This window comes from Eucyclogobius newberryi, unplaced genomic scaffold (assembly GCF_026437365.1).
Source record: "Eucyclogobius newberryi isolate DKJ021-1_F unplaced genomic scaffold, fEucNew1.0.hap1 SCAF_22, whole genome shotgun sequence".
Taxonomy (NCBI): Eukaryota; Metazoa; Chordata; class Actinopteri; order Gobiiformes; family Gobiidae; genus Eucyclogobius; species Eucyclogobius newberryi.
This window is the reverse complement of record NW_027315857.1, coordinates 12,401,082-12,419,230: the sequence shown is the minus strand read 5'-3', so window position 1 is coordinate 12,419,230 and position 18,149 is coordinate 12,401,082. Positions and strand designations below refer to the sequence as shown.

At 42.0% G+C, this 18,149-nt stretch overlaps 3 protein-coding genes across 3 annotated transcripts; 2 read left to right on the top strand and 1 right to left on the bottom strand.

Moving 5' to 3' along the window:
* The first annotated feature begins 554 nt into the window (after positions 1-554).
* Positions 555-4,032, top strand: LOC140371734 (ubiquitin carboxyl-terminal hydrolase 12-like). Its single transcript, XM_072458942.1, has 10 exons — positions 555-719; positions 1,151-1,263; positions 1,345-1,415; positions 1,799-1,921; positions 1,996-2,091; positions 2,168-2,296; positions 2,440-2,568; positions 2,647-2,684; positions 2,847-2,881; positions 3,332-4,032. The coding sequence occupies exons 1-10, from the start codon at positions 592-594 to the stop codon at positions 3,718-3,720; spliced, it is 1,251 nt and encodes a 416-aa protein (XP_072315043.1). The 5' UTR covers positions 555-591; the 3' UTR covers positions 3,721-4,032.
* A 135-nt stretch (positions 4,033-4,167) lies between these two features.
* LOC140371732 (E3 ubiquitin-protein ligase RNF19A-like) lies at positions 4,168-14,140 on the bottom strand. Its single transcript, XM_072458940.1, has 4 exons — positions 14,050-14,140; positions 5,047-5,147; positions 4,799-4,972; positions 4,168-4,725 (listed from the first exon to the last, which is right to left on the bottom strand). Exons 1-4 carry the CDS (start codon positions 14,123-14,125, stop codon positions 4,273-4,275), a joined length of 804 nt encoding a protein of 267 aa, XP_072315041.1. The 5' UTR covers positions 14,126-14,140; the 3' UTR covers positions 4,168-4,272.
* A 765-nt stretch (positions 14,141-14,905) lies between these two features.
* Positions 14,906-18,038, top strand: LOC140371957 (ubiquitin carboxyl-terminal hydrolase 50-like). Its single transcript, XM_072459198.1, has 9 exons — positions 14,906-15,014; positions 15,103-15,173; positions 15,546-15,668; positions 15,743-15,838; positions 15,915-16,043; positions 16,187-16,315; positions 16,394-16,431; positions 16,598-16,632; positions 17,347-18,038. The coding sequence occupies exons 1-9, from the start codon at positions 14,969-14,971 to the stop codon at positions 17,733-17,735; spliced, it is 1,056 nt and encodes a 351-aa protein (XP_072315299.1). The 5' UTR covers positions 14,906-14,968; the 3' UTR covers positions 17,736-18,038.
* The last annotated feature ends 111 nt before the right edge of the window (positions 18,039-18,149 follow it).

Below are 18,149 nucleotides of genomic sequence, written 5' to 3'. Positions count from 1 at the left end.
ATCACCCGATTATTGTGTCTTTATTTGGATCAGGATCCACGCCCTTAAATGTGTTTTTATTTTGATCTGCAGGAGTCACATCTATTTGTTTCGTTTTTTTCCTTGAGATTTAGTTCGTTCAGATTTAAGATGCAAGTGTTGACATGGCACCCAAGTAACAACCTGTTTTCCTACTTGAACAGATCCTAGGACAGACAAGTTGTGTTAATTAATCCATATCTTGCCTTCTTTTGCATCTAAAGTACAAGGCAGGTACGAAATGTATTTCTACAGTCTAGAATTTAAGTGATGGCAACAATAGATTTACATGAGGGTAAATTCTACATGTTTAAAGATGATTTCAATGGGCTCAAAGTGATACTAGGCCTATTACTGTGACTGTGTAATAATCCATACAAATGTAATAATCCCATTTGACCCCAGTGTTTTCATCTTTGTTTTAGGCCTGTCATGAAAACAACACAAACACACCAGACAATGTCAAGAAAACGTCAATATGAATGATGGCATTGTGGACATAATTAGGAGGCGATTACAGACACTTGATGGTTCAGGTAAGAGAGCCCGTTTATACTGTAGGCTGCTTCTATCATGTGTTATGGATGTTTGTGTTTGTGTTCAGATTTCCATGGACTCATCAGTCCAGGCCTCACCTGTTATTTAAACAGTGTCCTCCAGGTGCTTTTCATGACTGACGAATTTAGAGACAGAATTAAAAGGTTTGTAAAATCAAATCTATCGGTTGACTAAGATTTGCACTTTTTGACGGACCCTAAAGCTGGCACAAGAGGGCGCCTAAGAACCATCCAGAGACAAGTGTTTTATAGCTCCAGTTACAAGCCTGCAGGTTTCTTTCCCCTTTTCAAATAAACCAAATTAATAGTTACATATATTGTAAAATGCACCAAAATTACTACATGATGATTTCTTCTAGGTTTGTTGTAAAATGGTACAGTGGCTGTCAAAGAATCAGTGCTGTAGATATAATTATATTTCTTATAAAGTATTAAGTATTATGTTGAGCAGCGCTTGTACAGACAATTATTACATTTCAGGGTAAATTATACAAGATTAATCTCTATCAATGGAAACAAAATATCATGTCATATTTTCATGAATGAAATGTGATTGTATTTCCCTTCTGTCACAGATGCAGTGACGATGCAACCCGTTTTGACCAATATCTGAAGAGATTATTCACCACTTTGGAGAAAGAAATGGCCAGAACAGATGACATTGCTAAGATATTAGACATTGCAGATGGTAATGCATGAAATTTACATATATTATTATATGAAGACTTAACTTGTCCCATGAGTTTATACACATTTACTTTTGTTGCAGTTTATGAGCAACGAGATGCTGCTGAATATTTTGAAATTATATTGCGTAAGACTACTCCAGAAGCATCTAAGGTATAATTGTTTTTTCTGTTTGAGAACTTAGGAACTATCGAGATTGCAATCATGTCCATGTCTTTGTTTATAGTTATAGTTATATTGTTTAAGTACAGATGACATAACAGGGGTCTCACACTGTTGGAAAATGTTTTAGTTCCTGGTATTTTTTTTTTTGAATCATTCCCCATTTAATGCACATTTGAACAAATAAAACCCATTGCTCTGGGGCCACACCTTGGGGACTTTCTTAGCTCCTGCTCTGGAGCAGGTACTTTCCAGTCAGACCAGAGCCTTTTGTTGATACAAAAACACTTGAGTTTGTTTGTAATATTTCACTGACTTGAAATGACTTGAAAACAGGAATGATCATAGTGTGCTTCATAACCATATATTTTCAGATATTCAAAGGGGAGCTGAATCACATGACCACATGCTGCAGGTGTAATACCAGAAATAATGCGCCAGGCTTTTTCTGGATCATACCACTGTCTATAGGAGACCCTCATCAAACCTACAGAGTGGTACTAACCATTAACTTCTCAATAAAAATGTATCATAATGTTTATTGTGCCGTAAATAATGAATCATTATGCAGAACAAAGGTATTGAGGACTTCTTTAACAAAGAAAAAGTCAGTGGTGAAAACAAAATCTACTGTGCCGAATGTGATCAAAAGCAAGATGCCTTTGTTGTAAGTATTTGTGTATTTTTGTGCCGCTACAAAGATAATTCACTGTAAAGTATAACTACAGTCTGTTGATGGCTAGATGTATGAGATGAAGCAGTCGCCGGAAGTACTGACTCTCCTGTTGAAGAGATTTCACTACATTTCTGACCTTAAGTGCAATGTCAAAGTAAACTGTGAGGCTGAAGTGCCCCTCACGTTAACAATACAGGTAATATGAATTTGATAATACATAGAGTACATTATACCTTTAATGTTTTGTCTGTATGTAATGACACAGCTGATGTGAGCTCCTTGTCCTTGATTAACAAATAATCTGATTTAAAGGTTATTCACAAATATGTCTTATTCCAGGATAATACCTACAAACTCTATGCAATGGTCAAACATTATGGGAATCTAACTGGAGGCCATTACATAGCATATATTTTCTCTTCTCAAACCAAAGAGTGGTATGATTTCAACGATGAACGAGTTAAACTGGTAAGTAACCTAGTTTTGTCCACATGTGTAGTTTTTTTCTAATGAGTATTTCATTGTATTTACATTTTTACTCAACAGAGGAAGAATAAATACATGTCAGGAAAGCCATATTTGAGGTAAATTACATTATTATTGAACAATGTCCTTCAAACGCTGCATTGTTTATTATAAAATGTGAAGTATTTTCCTGTGTGTGTGTGTGTGTGTGTGTGTGTGTGCCAACCCAAAAAGTATACACAGCAGTGCAATAAACAATAATGTACCTTTATGTGTTATAGATCGTGCTCGTCTTATCTTCTCATGTATATGAAAAGTAAGTTCAGAACTGAATCTTTATAGTAGAGTTAAGTTATCACACAAAATTGGAGAATTATGCTTGGTCACATCCTCTTCAAATACTTTTTTTTTTTTTTTTTTACCTGTAAATTCTCCCTTGGGAATCACGACTATATTTTTCTATAACTTACTTTTACTAAAGGCAATTTAATTGTTAATGAATATTGTTGTCAGATCGTCCTTAAATCCACCCATTTTTCTGTGCTGGGAGACACAGTTGTGTCCGGATTGAGACATGACACTGTAAACGGTGTATCTAATAAGAATAATCAGAAAACAACACCAATTCGATACAAGAGACGTATTTGTAATATTAAACCACTTTTGTGTTTTAGCTGTTTTTGTCAGTTTATCGTATTTACTTAATCCATATATTATCTAATGTGTTTTATTCTCTATGTGTTTCTTGTTGTGCGTTAACTTACAGAGAGCGGAAATCCTGAAAACCTCAGTGAAAATAAGGAGGAAACACCCGATGCTGATGAGACACATGTTACTTGGATAAATAAACAGACTGAGACGAGGCCTAACAGAGAAAGAGAGAGTCATGTTCAAGACTTTAACATGGCTGACGTGAACACATTTGGCCAGTCAAAGTCACAACCAAATAGTCCCTTATTATACTCAAGTCGGAAAGGAAACCACACAGAACCGGATTCCTCAAAACTTCATCGCAGGGCAAGTGTGAAACCAGTGAGTGCATTGGACAGTCAAAAGAGCGTGCGTCAGCGGGGAGGGGACAGATATACCCCCAAAACTGGCAAAAGACCACTGAAGAGCTCAAAATGTGAAAAATCTTCACCATGGAAATATTAAAAAGAAAGTAAATACTTTCAGGTACTCGGACTAAACAACAAATACCTGTTTTTTGTTTCATTCGTTTTTTTGTTATATGCTTGGAATTTGCAAACTTTTCAGGCTGAAACCCCAAAAAACAAACGCTGTAAAATGTGATTGGTGCTTGTAATAAGTTCAAGCAGCGAAACATTCTAAACTGGGTTCAGTAGCATTTAAGTTGCTTTTTCTATTTAGGTTCACAGTTACAATGAAGTGCTGTCCAACCATGTTTTTTCATTGTGTTTAGAGTTCAAAGTTTACTCATATTTATTCAATAAATTCTCAACTCTCTCATTGTATTATTGTGGACAAAACATGTCACAGCTGCAATTTCAGGTCAATCTTTATTTTACACACCAACGGGAAGTGTTTACACAAATGACATTATATACTGTAAAAACAAAGAAGCGATTGAGGGATTATGTTGTATTCACATCAGAAACAGATGCAAATGAGCTGTAAACAGAATAAACAATGTATTTATAGCTATTAACTACATATATTAGTGTTACTGAAGGCCTGTGAGCAGGTTTAGGTCCTGTGCCACACTGGAATGGAGGTCTGCCGGGGGGCCACTCCAGCACTGCAGGGCTCATAGTAGGAACTGGTCTTAAGACACTCGGTCTTGAGCTTCAGACACACAAAGCAGAACTCGATCTGGCAGCGAGGGCAAATGACGTTCTTGCAGCCTGCTTTGTTGTGCTCCACCTTCTGCCCACAGGTGGGACAGGCCCGGATGGAGGGGACCTCTTGTGCCCCCTCGACCTCACGGAGGTTGGTCACCTTACAATTCAAAAGCAGCCTCAGCTCAAGGTTGGTGCAGCCTTCATTATCACAGCGGTCAGAGCGAGGGGCACGGCCTTTCCAGGGTTTGAGGCATTGCCAGCAGAACTGATTACCCTTATTCTCTGCTACACACACTAAACATGCCACACTAAGGTTGGTCAGATCTTTCCTCTCCACATATGTTTTACACCCAGGGCACTGAAAAAGCAGAGGAACAGGTACAAATATAAGCTATAAATAAAACTATTAGAAATGTACTGACTTTACTCACAGTCTTGTACTCAAAATATGTTGCAGCAGCTAGACGGGCCAAATTCTCCTCAAAGTGTTCCATCTCCTCAGATGTGAGCACAGCCAGTTTGCGCACCTCCTGATAGGGCCACTCCTGGTTGCACTTCTGCAGAGTACCCTTCTTCAGAGCGGGGCACTTAAACTTGAACTGGCCCTGCAATGTCAAATTAGTTGGTCAAGTATGCCAAGTATGAACAAACCCTTCTTTATTGATTGGACATGTAGTACCTGGTCCAGCAGACTGCGGCACCACCCAGTCAAGGACTCGGGAGTAACTGCATGGCCACAGGACATCTCTGCTCGCAGGCACAGGTCTCCTTCATCTGGAGCTGAATAGAGTAGAGGGAATGTACAATAAAATACATATGAAGACAAATTAACGTATAAAGTGTAGTATATTCTAATATTGTTTTATACTGACATGATTGGAAGTGACGTAATGCGGAAGCACGAGGCATGTTGGGTATTCAATAAATGTTGTTGAAGCACGCAGTGGTCCAATGTATATTAATGTTCAACACAAGAACACGACATGGTTTCAGAAGTGCTGTGTTGCTTATAACAACCAAAAAGTAAAAGCGTCAAGCGTCAAACGTGAAGAAGAGGGAAAGGTGCGCCCAGCACTGCCAGGCCAGCGCAACATTCAGCATCCAGATGGATTTCTAAAAACCACACGAACGGACAAAGTGGGTCCATCGCTTCGAAAGATTTCGCCAAACGAGTGATCTATCTGTGAGTAGGGTACCCCAGGCTAGAGGGCCGTCTTCCTGTTTTTTGGACGGGGTATTTTGACATGTGGACAGGCATTTTCGAGTGCAAGGACGGTGTAATTTTTATTAATACATTTTAGAAAAGGGAATACCATCATTAAATCGGGCCGGGAAGCGTTTGACGATAGTCCGCCGCGGTCCGCGCCATGACAGTTTATTGTTTACAAGTGAAAACGTGCATGCTGCGCGCTGATTGGTCGACAAAGTTTGTGTCCTTGGCTCTGATTGGCTGCCGAGCCGTGGTCTGGAAAATGCCGCAGCTCCACGTGTGTCGAACATGGATGTATTATATTATCGGACCTCCACGGCCATGTAAAATACCGCCGCTCCTAAGTGGCAGAGTGTGATCCGCACGGCCGAGAGGCGCAGGCGGCGCGAGAGTATGGAAAGTCAATATGATGTGAGAGGCGTGCGGGCGCCGCTCTAGATCGCCGGTTAGGCGCCTCCGCGTTAAAAGCGCCGCTTTATTTCGGCGAGAGCGAAAAAATGTTAAGCCCCCGGACAAAATTATTTGGACGAGGTGTTTTCAAATCCTAGCTTAAAGCCTGGTTACCCCCCACGAGTCCGAAGGTTCGCTAGTCCGAAGGTTCGCTAGTCCGAAGGTTCACAAGTCCGAAGGTTTTAAAGGTTCACTTGTCCGAAGGTTCGCTGGTCCGAAAGTTCGCTAGTCCGAAAGTTCCGAGTTTACGCTCCATCAGAGTTACGCTCCAGGTAAATCCCTCTGGTCAGCTGATACATTGTCCCGCTCACCATTGAAAACTCAAATGACTCAATCGGACAAAGAACTAATGGAGAACACCGACATTATGTGGACAGCATTTTTGCAAACATGCCAGTCAGTTCATCATATGCAGACACTCAAAGAACAATTGAAAAGTGACAGTGTGTGTGTTCGTGTAATGGACATGTGCACCCAAGGTTGGCGGGACCATGCGAAACAAGAGCCTTTATTGAAAAATTACTGGTCAGACCAAGCCACACTCACAGTAGAAGATGGCTTGTTGTTAAAAGGTTCACGACTTGCTATTCCTTCAGCTATGGGTAACGATGTGTTTTGCTAAAATTACATGAAAGACATCATGATTTGTGAAATGCAAAGCTCGTGCACGAGAGACTGTATGGTGGCCTGGATTGAGCAAACAAGTAATGGAAATGGTGCTCCAATGCAGGGCATGCATTCAAGAAAGACACAACCATAGTCACCCGCTTATGCCAACTGAATGTCCTGATCGCCCGTGGCAAAGAGTGGGTACAGATCTTTTTGAGCCGTGAGGAAAAACTGCCTTCTTGCTTTGGACTATCTATCCAGGTCTGTGGAGATTGCGCTCTCAAACAAAACTAAATCTAATTAAAGCCGCGGAGCGGCGATGATGGCTCTCGTCACCCGCGCGACTGCCTTTCCGTGCGACCGCCCCACTTGTCCAGAGGACGTACACCAAATTGAGGCCAGTGGGCGTAAAGCCCTAGGAGGAGTTTGTTAAAGTTTGACGCGAACCAAATTGCTGACTCAGCAATTTGGTTCGCGTCAACATTCTTTTGAATATTTATTAAATTTCAATGTCTTCAGATGCAAAAGGTGTTGTTTTGAGCTCGATCGGACAAAAAACCTAAGACAAGTACTATTTTGAAGAAAAAAAAGTCAAGCGTGGCGGTGCCACTTTGATTCAACATGGCTGACTTCCTGTGTATCATAGAGCGATGCTGCCAGGTGTGTTTTGTGTGCCTAGCTCAAAGATTAAGCGTTTCATGTTTTTTTCTTTTTTGAACTAGTCGGCACTGTTGCGACAGGCGTTCTCTCAACCTCCATTTTTTTCGAGTTCGGGCCGATCGCGTCTATGCCCCCATGTGTGACATTCATCAATGTTCAGGGGGTCAAAAATGCCCGAGTTGTGGCAAAATGACCATGCAAGAAGAATAATAACAATAAGAAACATGGCAAGAACAAAGACTCGTCGCATTCCATTCCATGGAATGGCTCGAGCCAATAAGAAACATGGCAAGAACAAAGACTCGTTCCATTCCATGGAATGGCTCGAGCCAATGATGTTATAAACCACCTGGGGGGGCCACAGTTTTCCGGACAAACATTTGCATACTTTGCAGCTTATGGATTTAAACATGCCACAAGCAGCCCCAGGTATCCTCAACGGGGAGGCGGAACGTGCTGTACAGACTGTGAAAAATCTTTTGAAAAAAACGGCAGATCCTTATCTAGCTCTACTTGCCTACAGAGCTACACCTCTTCAAAACAAATAAAGCCCTGCAGAACTTCTGATGGGCCGACGTCTGCGAACAACTGTGCCAACACTTCCTTCGCAGTTGATTCCTACGCTGCCAGACAGTTCTACACTTGCTCAAAAGGAAAGGGAGAAGAGGATGTTGGATATTACAAACTTTAACAGGCGTCACCGTGCAAAGCCTTTGTGCAAATTATCACCAGGAGAACAAGTGTGGGTGACTGATACCAAAAAAACAGGCACTGTGGTGCAGAGTCACTATACACCGAGATCTTACACAGTGGATTAACCACAGGGGACAGTGAGGCGTAATCGCATGCATTTTGATTCATTTACATTCACCGGTGCATGAGAAATCTGATTTGCCTGTAGTGCAGATAACACCTAGTGTAACTCCTGTTTCACCTATGAACACTGATGTTAGAACTAGATCTGGAAGAGTGGTGATTAAACCTAAAAGACTGGACTGGATACAAAAACAAATCTGATGTTCTAAAACTGTTTATAAGTGATAATATTGTTTAAGGCAAACACTGTTGTATATGCTGATTCAAAAAATATATATATATAGAAAGAAAACAAAAGAACATGGCATATCGTCAATCAAATTAACATTTGATTTGTTTGATTTGTAAGTGTTATTGGTCCATGGATATGTTTAAGAAACAAGAGTATTATTTTTTTGTTTTGTTAAAAAGGGAGATGTGGTATATTCTAATATTATTTTTCTGGATAGGGTATGGCTAGCCGCAGCATGTCGTAGACACCCCCAGTGGCCACTCCATTGGTACTGCAGCCAAAGACATTGTGCGGCCCAGAAAGCTTTTTTTCCCTAGAGCGTAAATGTGTAAAATAATAATATATATCCATATATATTATTATTATATATAAATGTATACTTTGTTTGCGCGGCGCGTGGTCTGCTGCCTGGTGCAGCCTGCGTCACTTTTCTACGTAGACGTGGGGCGGTTTGAATAGCGCCCCAGAGCCTCATTTTTAGGCTACGTCACTATGGTTTTCTCCATAGGAAAATAGCGACTATGGGGCGCTCCAGAAAGCGCCTTTTTGAACCTAGGAGTTACGCAATGGAGCTACGATTTTTACGCTAGAGACTGAGGCATGTGCGCGCGCCTACGCGGAAGTGCCACACACGCCGTGTTTTCCGTGTTTACGTCTTAAAACTGCATCTACAGATGTCTGTTACAAAAGGTACGTCCAAAACGACTCAGAATGAGCTGCTCAACTGTCTGCTGGCTTGATTCGTGTTGAAAGCGGCTGATTTCGTATCAATCCGAGCCGAGACATGTGATCTGTCAAACCCCGTGCTACGTTACCATGACAACAAACACGCCGTTTTTTTTTTGTGTATTACTTGCATAAGGCTAACGCTAAGCATTAAAGGCGGTATGGACAATTTTTCGGCGATTTGAGAACGCAGGCGGAAGTGTGCGTGCGCACTCCCCGTGCGGACTGATACAACACACACGTGCGTTTGTTTATTAGCGCAACGGAGCGCATCGCATCACTCGTCTCCTGTAGATTTCTGTCCACTTCTGCGTCAGCTCGAACTGTCTTTCTCCGTCTTCATTTTGCCCCGTACACTGAGGGAACTATATTATGATAGATCCATGCACTTAGGCACGCGGAACCGTGGGGACGAGCCTGACGCGGCTGCAGGTGAGCGAGAGGTGCGTTTTATGATTGATACGTGGCAGGACAAATGATTTATCAACGCCACGAGGAAATATGATGAAAAATTTGCTGAAAAAAATCGTCCATACCACCTTTAAGTATCGCTTAACTTCTAACTTATCATTAACAAAAGTGGAAATAAAGTGTGTTTACTTAATTAATTCAGTTGTAAATGTGTATTTAAAATATGTATCCATACAGTCAATGTTAAAAATTTCTATTTTGGACATTTAAAAAAAAAAAAAAACACGGTCATGTCAAATAGCCCCCCCTATAATTTGTACCACCAGCCGCCACTGAATAACAGAACAAATTATGGAACTAATGACCACCACTGATCTGAGGGCTGTGGATCTACTGCTCAGAAGCTATGTCTTGAAATGTTTATGCCAAAACACGAAATAACATAATAAATTCTATGGAAATGAATGTTATAAACTATGTATAAACTAATCGATGTTACGTTTCGTGTCCATCAGTGTTGTTATCTGTATTACACAGACAAGAAACCTAAATACGGACTCAATCATGACTCTGCATGTTTTGCATGTAGATAAGCATGTCATCTGATTACATTTGACATGTTGCAGAATGATAGGCATTTGGCAGATAAAAAAAATAGTAATTTAAGAAATAAATTTTAGATAATACATTCCATGTACTTAATAAGAATCTGAATTATTTCTGAATTATAAAAAAAGAAGAAAATTATTATCATTTTTTTTATAGTTTTATATTTCAATTTGTGATAGACCACAAAACACTGAATAATAACACTACAATATTGAGCCATGACAATAAATAGATTTTGGTAAATACATATACAAAATGTACAGTTTAGCACTATGTATATAATGTAATTAAATTCCATCCATCCATCTTCTGCCGCTTTATCCGGGGCCGGGTCGCGGGGGCAGCAGTCTGAGCAGGGACTCCCAGACTTCCTACTCCCCAGACACTTCCTCTAACTCCTCCGGGGGGATCCCGAGGCGTTCCCAGGCCAGCCGAGAGACATAGTCTCTCCAGCATGTCCTGGGTCTTCCCCGGGGCCTCTTCCCGGTGGGACATGCCTGAAACACCTCCCGAGGGAGGCGCCCAGGAGGCATCCGGAACAGATGCCCGAGCCACCTCAGCTGGCTCCTCTCGACGTGGAGGAGCAGCGGCTCTACTCCGAGCTCCCCCCGTGTGGCAGCCCTGGCGGAGTCCAACATGCACTGGGAACAGGTCTGACTTACTGCCGGCAATGCGAACACAGCTCCTGCTCCGGTCATACAGGGACCGGACAGCCCTGAGCAAAGGGCCCCGGACCCCGTACTCCCGGAGCACCCCCCAAAGGACACCCCGAGGGACACGGTCGAAAGCCTTCTCCAGATCCACAAAGCACATGTGGACTGGTTGGGCAAACTCCCATGAACCCTCGAGCACCCGATGGAGGGTATAGAGCTGGTCCAGTGTTCCACGACCGGGACGAAAACCACTCAGCTCCTCCTGAATCCGAGGTTCGACTATCGGTCGGATTCTCCTCTCCAGTACCTTGGAATAGACCTTACCCGGGAGGCTGAGGAGTGTGATCCCTCTGTAGTTGGAACACACCCTCCGGTCCCCCTTCTTGAACAGAGGGACCACCACCCCGGTCTGCCAGTCCAGAGGCACGGTCCCCGAACGCCACGCGATGTTGCAGAGACGTGTCAGCCAAGACAGTCCTACAACATCCAGATACTTTAGGTACTCAGGGCGGATCTCATCCACCCCCGGAGCCCTGCCACCGAGGAGTTTGCGAACAACCTCAGTGACTTCAGCTTGGGAGATGGATAAGCCAGCCTCCGAGTCCCCGGTCTCTACTTCCTCTTCGAAAGACGTGACTGAGGGATTAAGGAGATCCTCAAAGTATTCTTTCCACCGTCCGACGACATCCCCAGTCGAGGTCAGCAGGCCTCCACCCGCACCGTAAACGGTGTTGGTGAGACACTGCTTCCCCCTCCTGAGGCGCCGGACGGTTTGCCAGAATTTCTTTGGTGCCGACCGATAGTCCTCCTCCATGGCCTCCCCGAACTCCTCCCAGGCCCGGGTTTTTGCCTCTGCGACAGCACGAGCCGCGGCTCGCTTGGCCTGCCGATACCCGTCGATGACCTCCGGAGACCTACAAGCCAAAGTGGCCTGATAGGCCTCCTTCTTCAGTCTGACGGCATCCCTTACTTCTGGTGTCCACCACCGGGTTCGGGGGTTGCCGCCACGACAGGCACCGGAGACCTTGCGACCACAACTCCGAGCAGCCGCATCAACAATGGAGGCGGAGAACATGGTCCACTCGGACTCAATGTCCCCAACCTCCCCCGGGACATGGGAGAAGCTCTCCCGGAGGTGCGAGTTGAATACCCTACCGACAGAGGGCTCCACTAGACGTTCCCAACAGACCCTCACAATGCGCTTGGGTCTGCCAAGTCTGTCCGGCTTCCTCCTCCGCCAGCGGATCCAACTCACCACCAGGTGGTGATCGGTTGACAACTCTGCCCCTCTCTTCACCCGAGTGTCCAAGACACGCGGCCGGAGGTCTGATGACACGACAACAAAGTTGATCATTGACCTCCGGCCTAGGGTGTCCTGGTGCCACTTGCACTGATGGACACCCTTGTGCTTGATCATGGTGTTCGTTATAGACAATCCGTGGCTAGCACAGAAGTCCAATAACACCGCTCGGGTTCAGATCGGGGAAGCCGTTCTTCCTGATCACCCCTCTCCAGGTGTCACTGTCATTGCCCACGTGGGCGTTGAAGTCCCCCAGTAGAACAACGGAGTCCCCGGTCGGTGCACTGTCCAGTACCCCTCCCAAGGACTCCAAGAAGGCCGGGTACTCTGCACTGCTGTTCGGCCCGTAGGCCGCCACAACAGTGAGAGACCTGTCCCCCACCCGAAGGCGGAGGGACGCGACCCTCTCGTTCACTGGGGTAAACTCCAACACGTGGCGGCTGAGCTGAGGGGCTATAAGCAAGCCCACACCAGCCCGCCGCCTCTCCCCGCGGGCAACACCAAAGAAGTGGAGCGTCCAGCCCCTCTCGAGGAGATGGGTTCCAGAGCCCAAACTGTGCGTGGAGGTGAGGCCGACTATATCTAGTCGGTATCGCTCAACCTCCCGCACAAGCTCAGGCTCTTTCCCCCCCAGCGAGGTGACATTCCATGTCCCCAGAGTTAGTCTCTGTGTCTGGAGATTTGGTCGCCGAGGCCCCTGCTGTCGACTGCCGCCCAGATCTCTCTGCACCGTAGTAATGTAATTAAATTGACGCATAAAAACAAAATTGCATTCATGAGCAAATGATCTGATGTATTGTAAAAGTAAAGGAGCAGCACAACAGCATTAGACCATGAGCTGAACTTTAAGGTAAAGCTCGAGTCATATTTTAATAGATCCATAAGTGAAAACGGCTTGATTTTATGATGACGCAGTGACAGCTGCTCTCTCCTCGCCCAGTGCTCCGTGGTCTCTCCTCGTCCTGTGCTCGGTTCATTTACTTTTTTCCGGTTCAAAATCCTTCAGTTTTATTAAAACCAGTTGTTTAATATTTCACTTTATCTTACACTGGGCTCTGCGCTGCTCAAGTAACTCTCTCTGATTGGTCAGCACGATCACATGGTACGCAAACCTGAAGCAAACCTACGTAACTTCCGGGCTGTATAGCTGTTCGGGCTGTAGTTCGGGCTGTATAGCTGTTCGGGCTGTAGTTCGGGCTGTATTGCGGGTCGTAATAATCAGTTTTGACCTCGCTTTATGAAGTGTTTTCAATGGGAATTGATCATGGATGTATTATATTGATCAGGAATTGATAGCCTCGCAGTTTTCATTGACTGACTTCCGGGTACGCGCTGTTGGCGCGGTGACGTCACATGGCTATTTTTAGCTCGCCCGCGGAGCGCTATTCAAAGGGGTCAAACTCACTCATGTCCAGGACAAAACCAAGTCCTGTGTGTGTAAAAATCCAGAGCTGTAAGAGAAGTCATTCTGACACAAACAGCTCATCGTCATGACGAGTCATGTAACTTGTGACTAGTGTAAAGACAATTAATATGTAAATGAGACTCATGCAAATAGTCATCTGATGATGATATGGAGGAAAGATGTAAATAAGGTCATCTGACTTGGTGTTAATTGATTTGTTCAACTCATAATTCAATTTGCTAATTTTCTGTTTTATTTTGAAAAATGTTAAGTGTTTAAAAGTTAATTTGTTAAGTGTTTTTTTGAATAGAATATTTACAAATACATTTGAAATAAATAATCTTGTTACATCAATGGGAAATATTGAGTGTTAGTCACTTTCGTATTTTTAATCATGAAATTGCAATACAAATTTTAAAAAAATAATGGATTGTTTAGCAATTGTTTAACTGCTATACAAGTAGTCAACACAAGAACACGACATAAATTACAATAACATATCTATTACAGTAAACATGTAGCTAGATGTGTGCTTATCACCCAATACTGACCCAATACAAGTCTACAATTTACAAACCCCATAAGAATATAAACCACTTACGCATAGGATCCAGGTCATCCGGTCTGTTGACAAACTTCAGGGTTGTGTCGTTGGGGTCGTATTGTCTCCCGCTCATTTTGCTGTTGCTCAGTCGACAAACTCCACAGGTGACTAAAACCACCGCTGTTCGAATGTTGCTCTGAGTTTCGGTTTTGCCTCTGATGATGACAAGTCACGTTGATTCAACAGAGAAACAGGCAAAAGTAAATCAGATAAAAATAATAATCATTAAAATCCTGTAATCCTTTGAGAGAGTCCCGAAATCAATGACAGAATGACAATGACAAAAAATAAAAAATATTTTAAACAAGTGAGAATAATAAACAAACATAACAGGCTTCTAAAAAATAGGTAGGTGCGTCCTGTATGCACTGATTACTGATAAATCTTCAACTGAGTCTTCCTCGGTCAGAAGGAACAGACAACTCCAGTTCACACTTTGAACATTTATTGAAGGGAGCAAACATTGGGAGGAGGAGGTCTATTTATAGATGGATTTGAGAGGAAAGGTGCGTGGGTGTGTAAATCTTGGTGTGTGTGTGATTATCTGAAAAGAAAGACAATAAAAACTATGTCAGGAAACAGTCACAAACAGGTTGCAGTGAAAATGTATAAAGGCATGTAGGTACACACAACGACCACCAGAGGGAGCCCTACACATTGGCTGTCAAAGGATCAGTGCTGTAGATATAATTCTATTTCTTATAATACTAGTATTATGTTGAGCAGCGCTTGTACAGACAATTATTACATTTCAGGGTAAATTATACAAGGTTAATCTCTATCAATGGAAACAAAATATCAGTCATATTTTCATGAATGAAATGTGATTGTATTTCCCTTCTGTCACAGATGCAGTGACAATGCAACCTCTTTTGACCAATATCTGAAGAGATTATTCACCACTTTGGAGAAAGAAATGGCCAGAACAGATGACATTGCTAAGATATTAGACATTGCAGATGGTAATGCATGAAATTGACATATATTATTAGAAGAAGACTTAACTTGAGTTAAGTCTCATGAGTTTATACACATTTACTTTTGTTGCAGTTTATGAGCAACGAGATGCTGCTGAATATTTTGAAATTATATTGCGTAAGACTACTCCAGAAGCATCTAAGGTATAATTGTTTTTTCTGTTTGAGAACTTAGGAACTATTGAGATTGCAATCATGTCCATGTCTTTGTTTATGGACCTCCAAAGTACAGATGACATAACAGGGGTTTCACACTGTTGGAAAATGTTTTAGTTCCTGGTATTTTTTTTTTTAATCATTCCCCAGTTAATGCACATTTGAACAAATAAAACCCTTTGCTCTGGGGCCACACCTTGGGGACTTTCTTAGCTCCTGCTCTGGAGCAGGTACTTTCCAGTCAGACCAGAGCCTTTTGTTGATACAAAAACACTTGAGTTTGTTTGTAATATTTCACTGACTTGAAATGACTTGAAAACAGGAATGATCATAGTGTGCTTCATAACCATATATTTTCAGATATTCAAAGGGGAGCTGAATCACATGACCACATGCTGCAGGTGTAATACCAGAAATAATGCGCCAGGCTTTTTCTGGATCATACCACTGTCTATAGGAGACCCTCATCAAACCTACAGAGTGGTACTAACCATTAACTTCTCAATCAAAATGTATCATAATGTTTATTGTGCCGTAAATAATGAATCATTATGCAGAACAAAGGTATTGAGGACTTCTTTAACAAAGAAAAAGTCAGTGGTGAAAACAAAATCTACTGTGCCGAATGTGATCAAAAGCAAGATGCCTTTGTTGTAAGTATTTGTGTATTTTTGTGCCGCTACAAAGATCATTCACTGTAAAGTATAACTGCAGTCTGTTGATGGCTAGATGTATGAGATGAAGCAGTCGCCGGAAGTACTGACTCTCCTGTTGAAGAGATTTCACTACATTTCTGACCTTAAGTGCAATGTCAAAGTAAACTGTGAGGCTGAAGTGCCCCTCACGTTAACAATACAGGTAATATGAATTTGATAATACATAGAGTACATTATACCTTTAATGTTTTGTCTGTATGTAATGACACAGCTGATCTCCTGAGCTCCTTGTCCCTTAACAAATAATCTAATTTAAAGGTTATTCACAAATATGTCTTATTCCAGGATAATACCTACAAACTCTATGCAATGGTCAAACATTATGGGAATCTAACTGGAGGCCATTACATAGCATATATTTTCTCTTCTCAAACCAAAGAGTGGTATGATTTCAACGATGAACGAGTTAAACTGGTAAGTAACCTAGTTTTGTCCACATGTGTAGTTTTTTTCTAATGAGTATTTCATTGTATTTACATTTTTACTCAACAGAGGAAGAATAAATACATGTCAGGAAAGCCATATTTGAGGTAAATTACATTATTATTGAACAATGTCCTTCAAACGCTGCATTGTTTATTATAAAATGTGAAGTATTTTCCTGTGTGTGTGTGTGTGTGTGTGTGTGTGTGTGTGCCAACCCAAAAAGTATACACAGCAGTGCAATAAACAATAATGTACCTTTATGTGTTATAGATCGTGCTCGTCTTATCTTCTCATGTATATGAAAAGTAAGTTCAGAACTGTAAATTCTCTCTTGGGAATCAAGACTACAAGACTATATTTTTCTATAACTTACTTTTACTAAAGGTAATTTAATTGTTAATGAATATTGTTGTCAGATCGTCCTTAAATCCACCCATTTTTCTGTGCTGGGAGACACAGTTGTGTCCGAATTGAGACATGACACTGTAAACCAGGCATGTCCAAACTAGGGCCCGGGGGCCAAATGTGGCCCTCAAACCATTTTTTGTTGGCCCTCCAGCTTCCTGCTATGTCGGCCCAAACAACAAAAGGTAGTACTTTTTACTGTGAAATTGGGAAAATTCAGGCATATTGATGTTATACCAACCTAATATTAATGTTCTAGGTCTAATTAAAGGTGGAGGCTCATCGCAATTATGTCCAATGCAAAATTTCGAATTATTCACATGTGTCATTCAACAAATTCGACATTGTCAAGTTGTTTATGGCCCTCTGCCCCGACTAAGTTTCAAAATGCGGCCCTTGGTGAAAAAAGTTTGGACACCCCTGCTGTAAACGGTGTATCTAATAAGAATAATCAGAAAACAACACCAATGTAATTCGATACAAGAGACGTATTTGTAATATTAAACCACTTTTGTGTTTTAGCTGTTTTAGTCAGTTTATTTTATTTACTTAATCCATATATTATCTAATGTGTTTTATTCTCTATGTGTTTCTTGTTGTGCGTTAACTTACAGAGAGCGGAAATCCTGAAAACCTCAGTGAAAATAAGGAGGAAACACCCGATGCTGATGAGACACATGTTACTTGGATAAATGAACAGACTGAGACGAGGCCTAACAGAGAAAGAGAGAGTCATGTTCAAGACTTTAACATGGCTCACGTGAACACATTTGGCCAGTCAAAGTCACAACCAAATAGTCCCTTATTATACTCAAGTCGGAAAGGAAACCACACAGAACCGGATTCCTCAAAACTTCATCGCAGGGCAAGTGTGAAACCAGTGAGTGCATTGGACAGTCAAAAGAGCGTGCGTCAGCGGGGAGGGGACAGATATACCCCCAAAACTGGCAAAAGACCACTGAAGAGCTCAAAATGTGAAAAATCTTCACCATGGAAATATTAAAAAGAAAGTAAATACTTTCAGGTACTCGGACTAAACAACAAATACCTGTTTTTTGTTTCATTCGTTTTTTTGTTATATGCTTGGAATTTGCAAACTTTTCAGGCTGAAAACAAACGCTGTAAAATGTGATTGGTGCTTGTAATAAGTTCAAGCAGCGAAACATTCTAAACTGGGTTCAGTAGCATTTAAGTTGCTTTTTCTATTTAGGTTCACAGTTACAATGAAGTGCTGTCCAACCATGTTTTTTCATTGTGTTTAGAGTTCAAAGTTTACTCATATTTATTCAATAAATTCTCAACTCTCTCATTATATCATTGTGGACAAAACATGTAGTTTTACATCTGCAATTTCAGGTCAAACTTTATTTTACACACCAATGGGAAGTGTTTACACAAATTACATTATATACTGTAA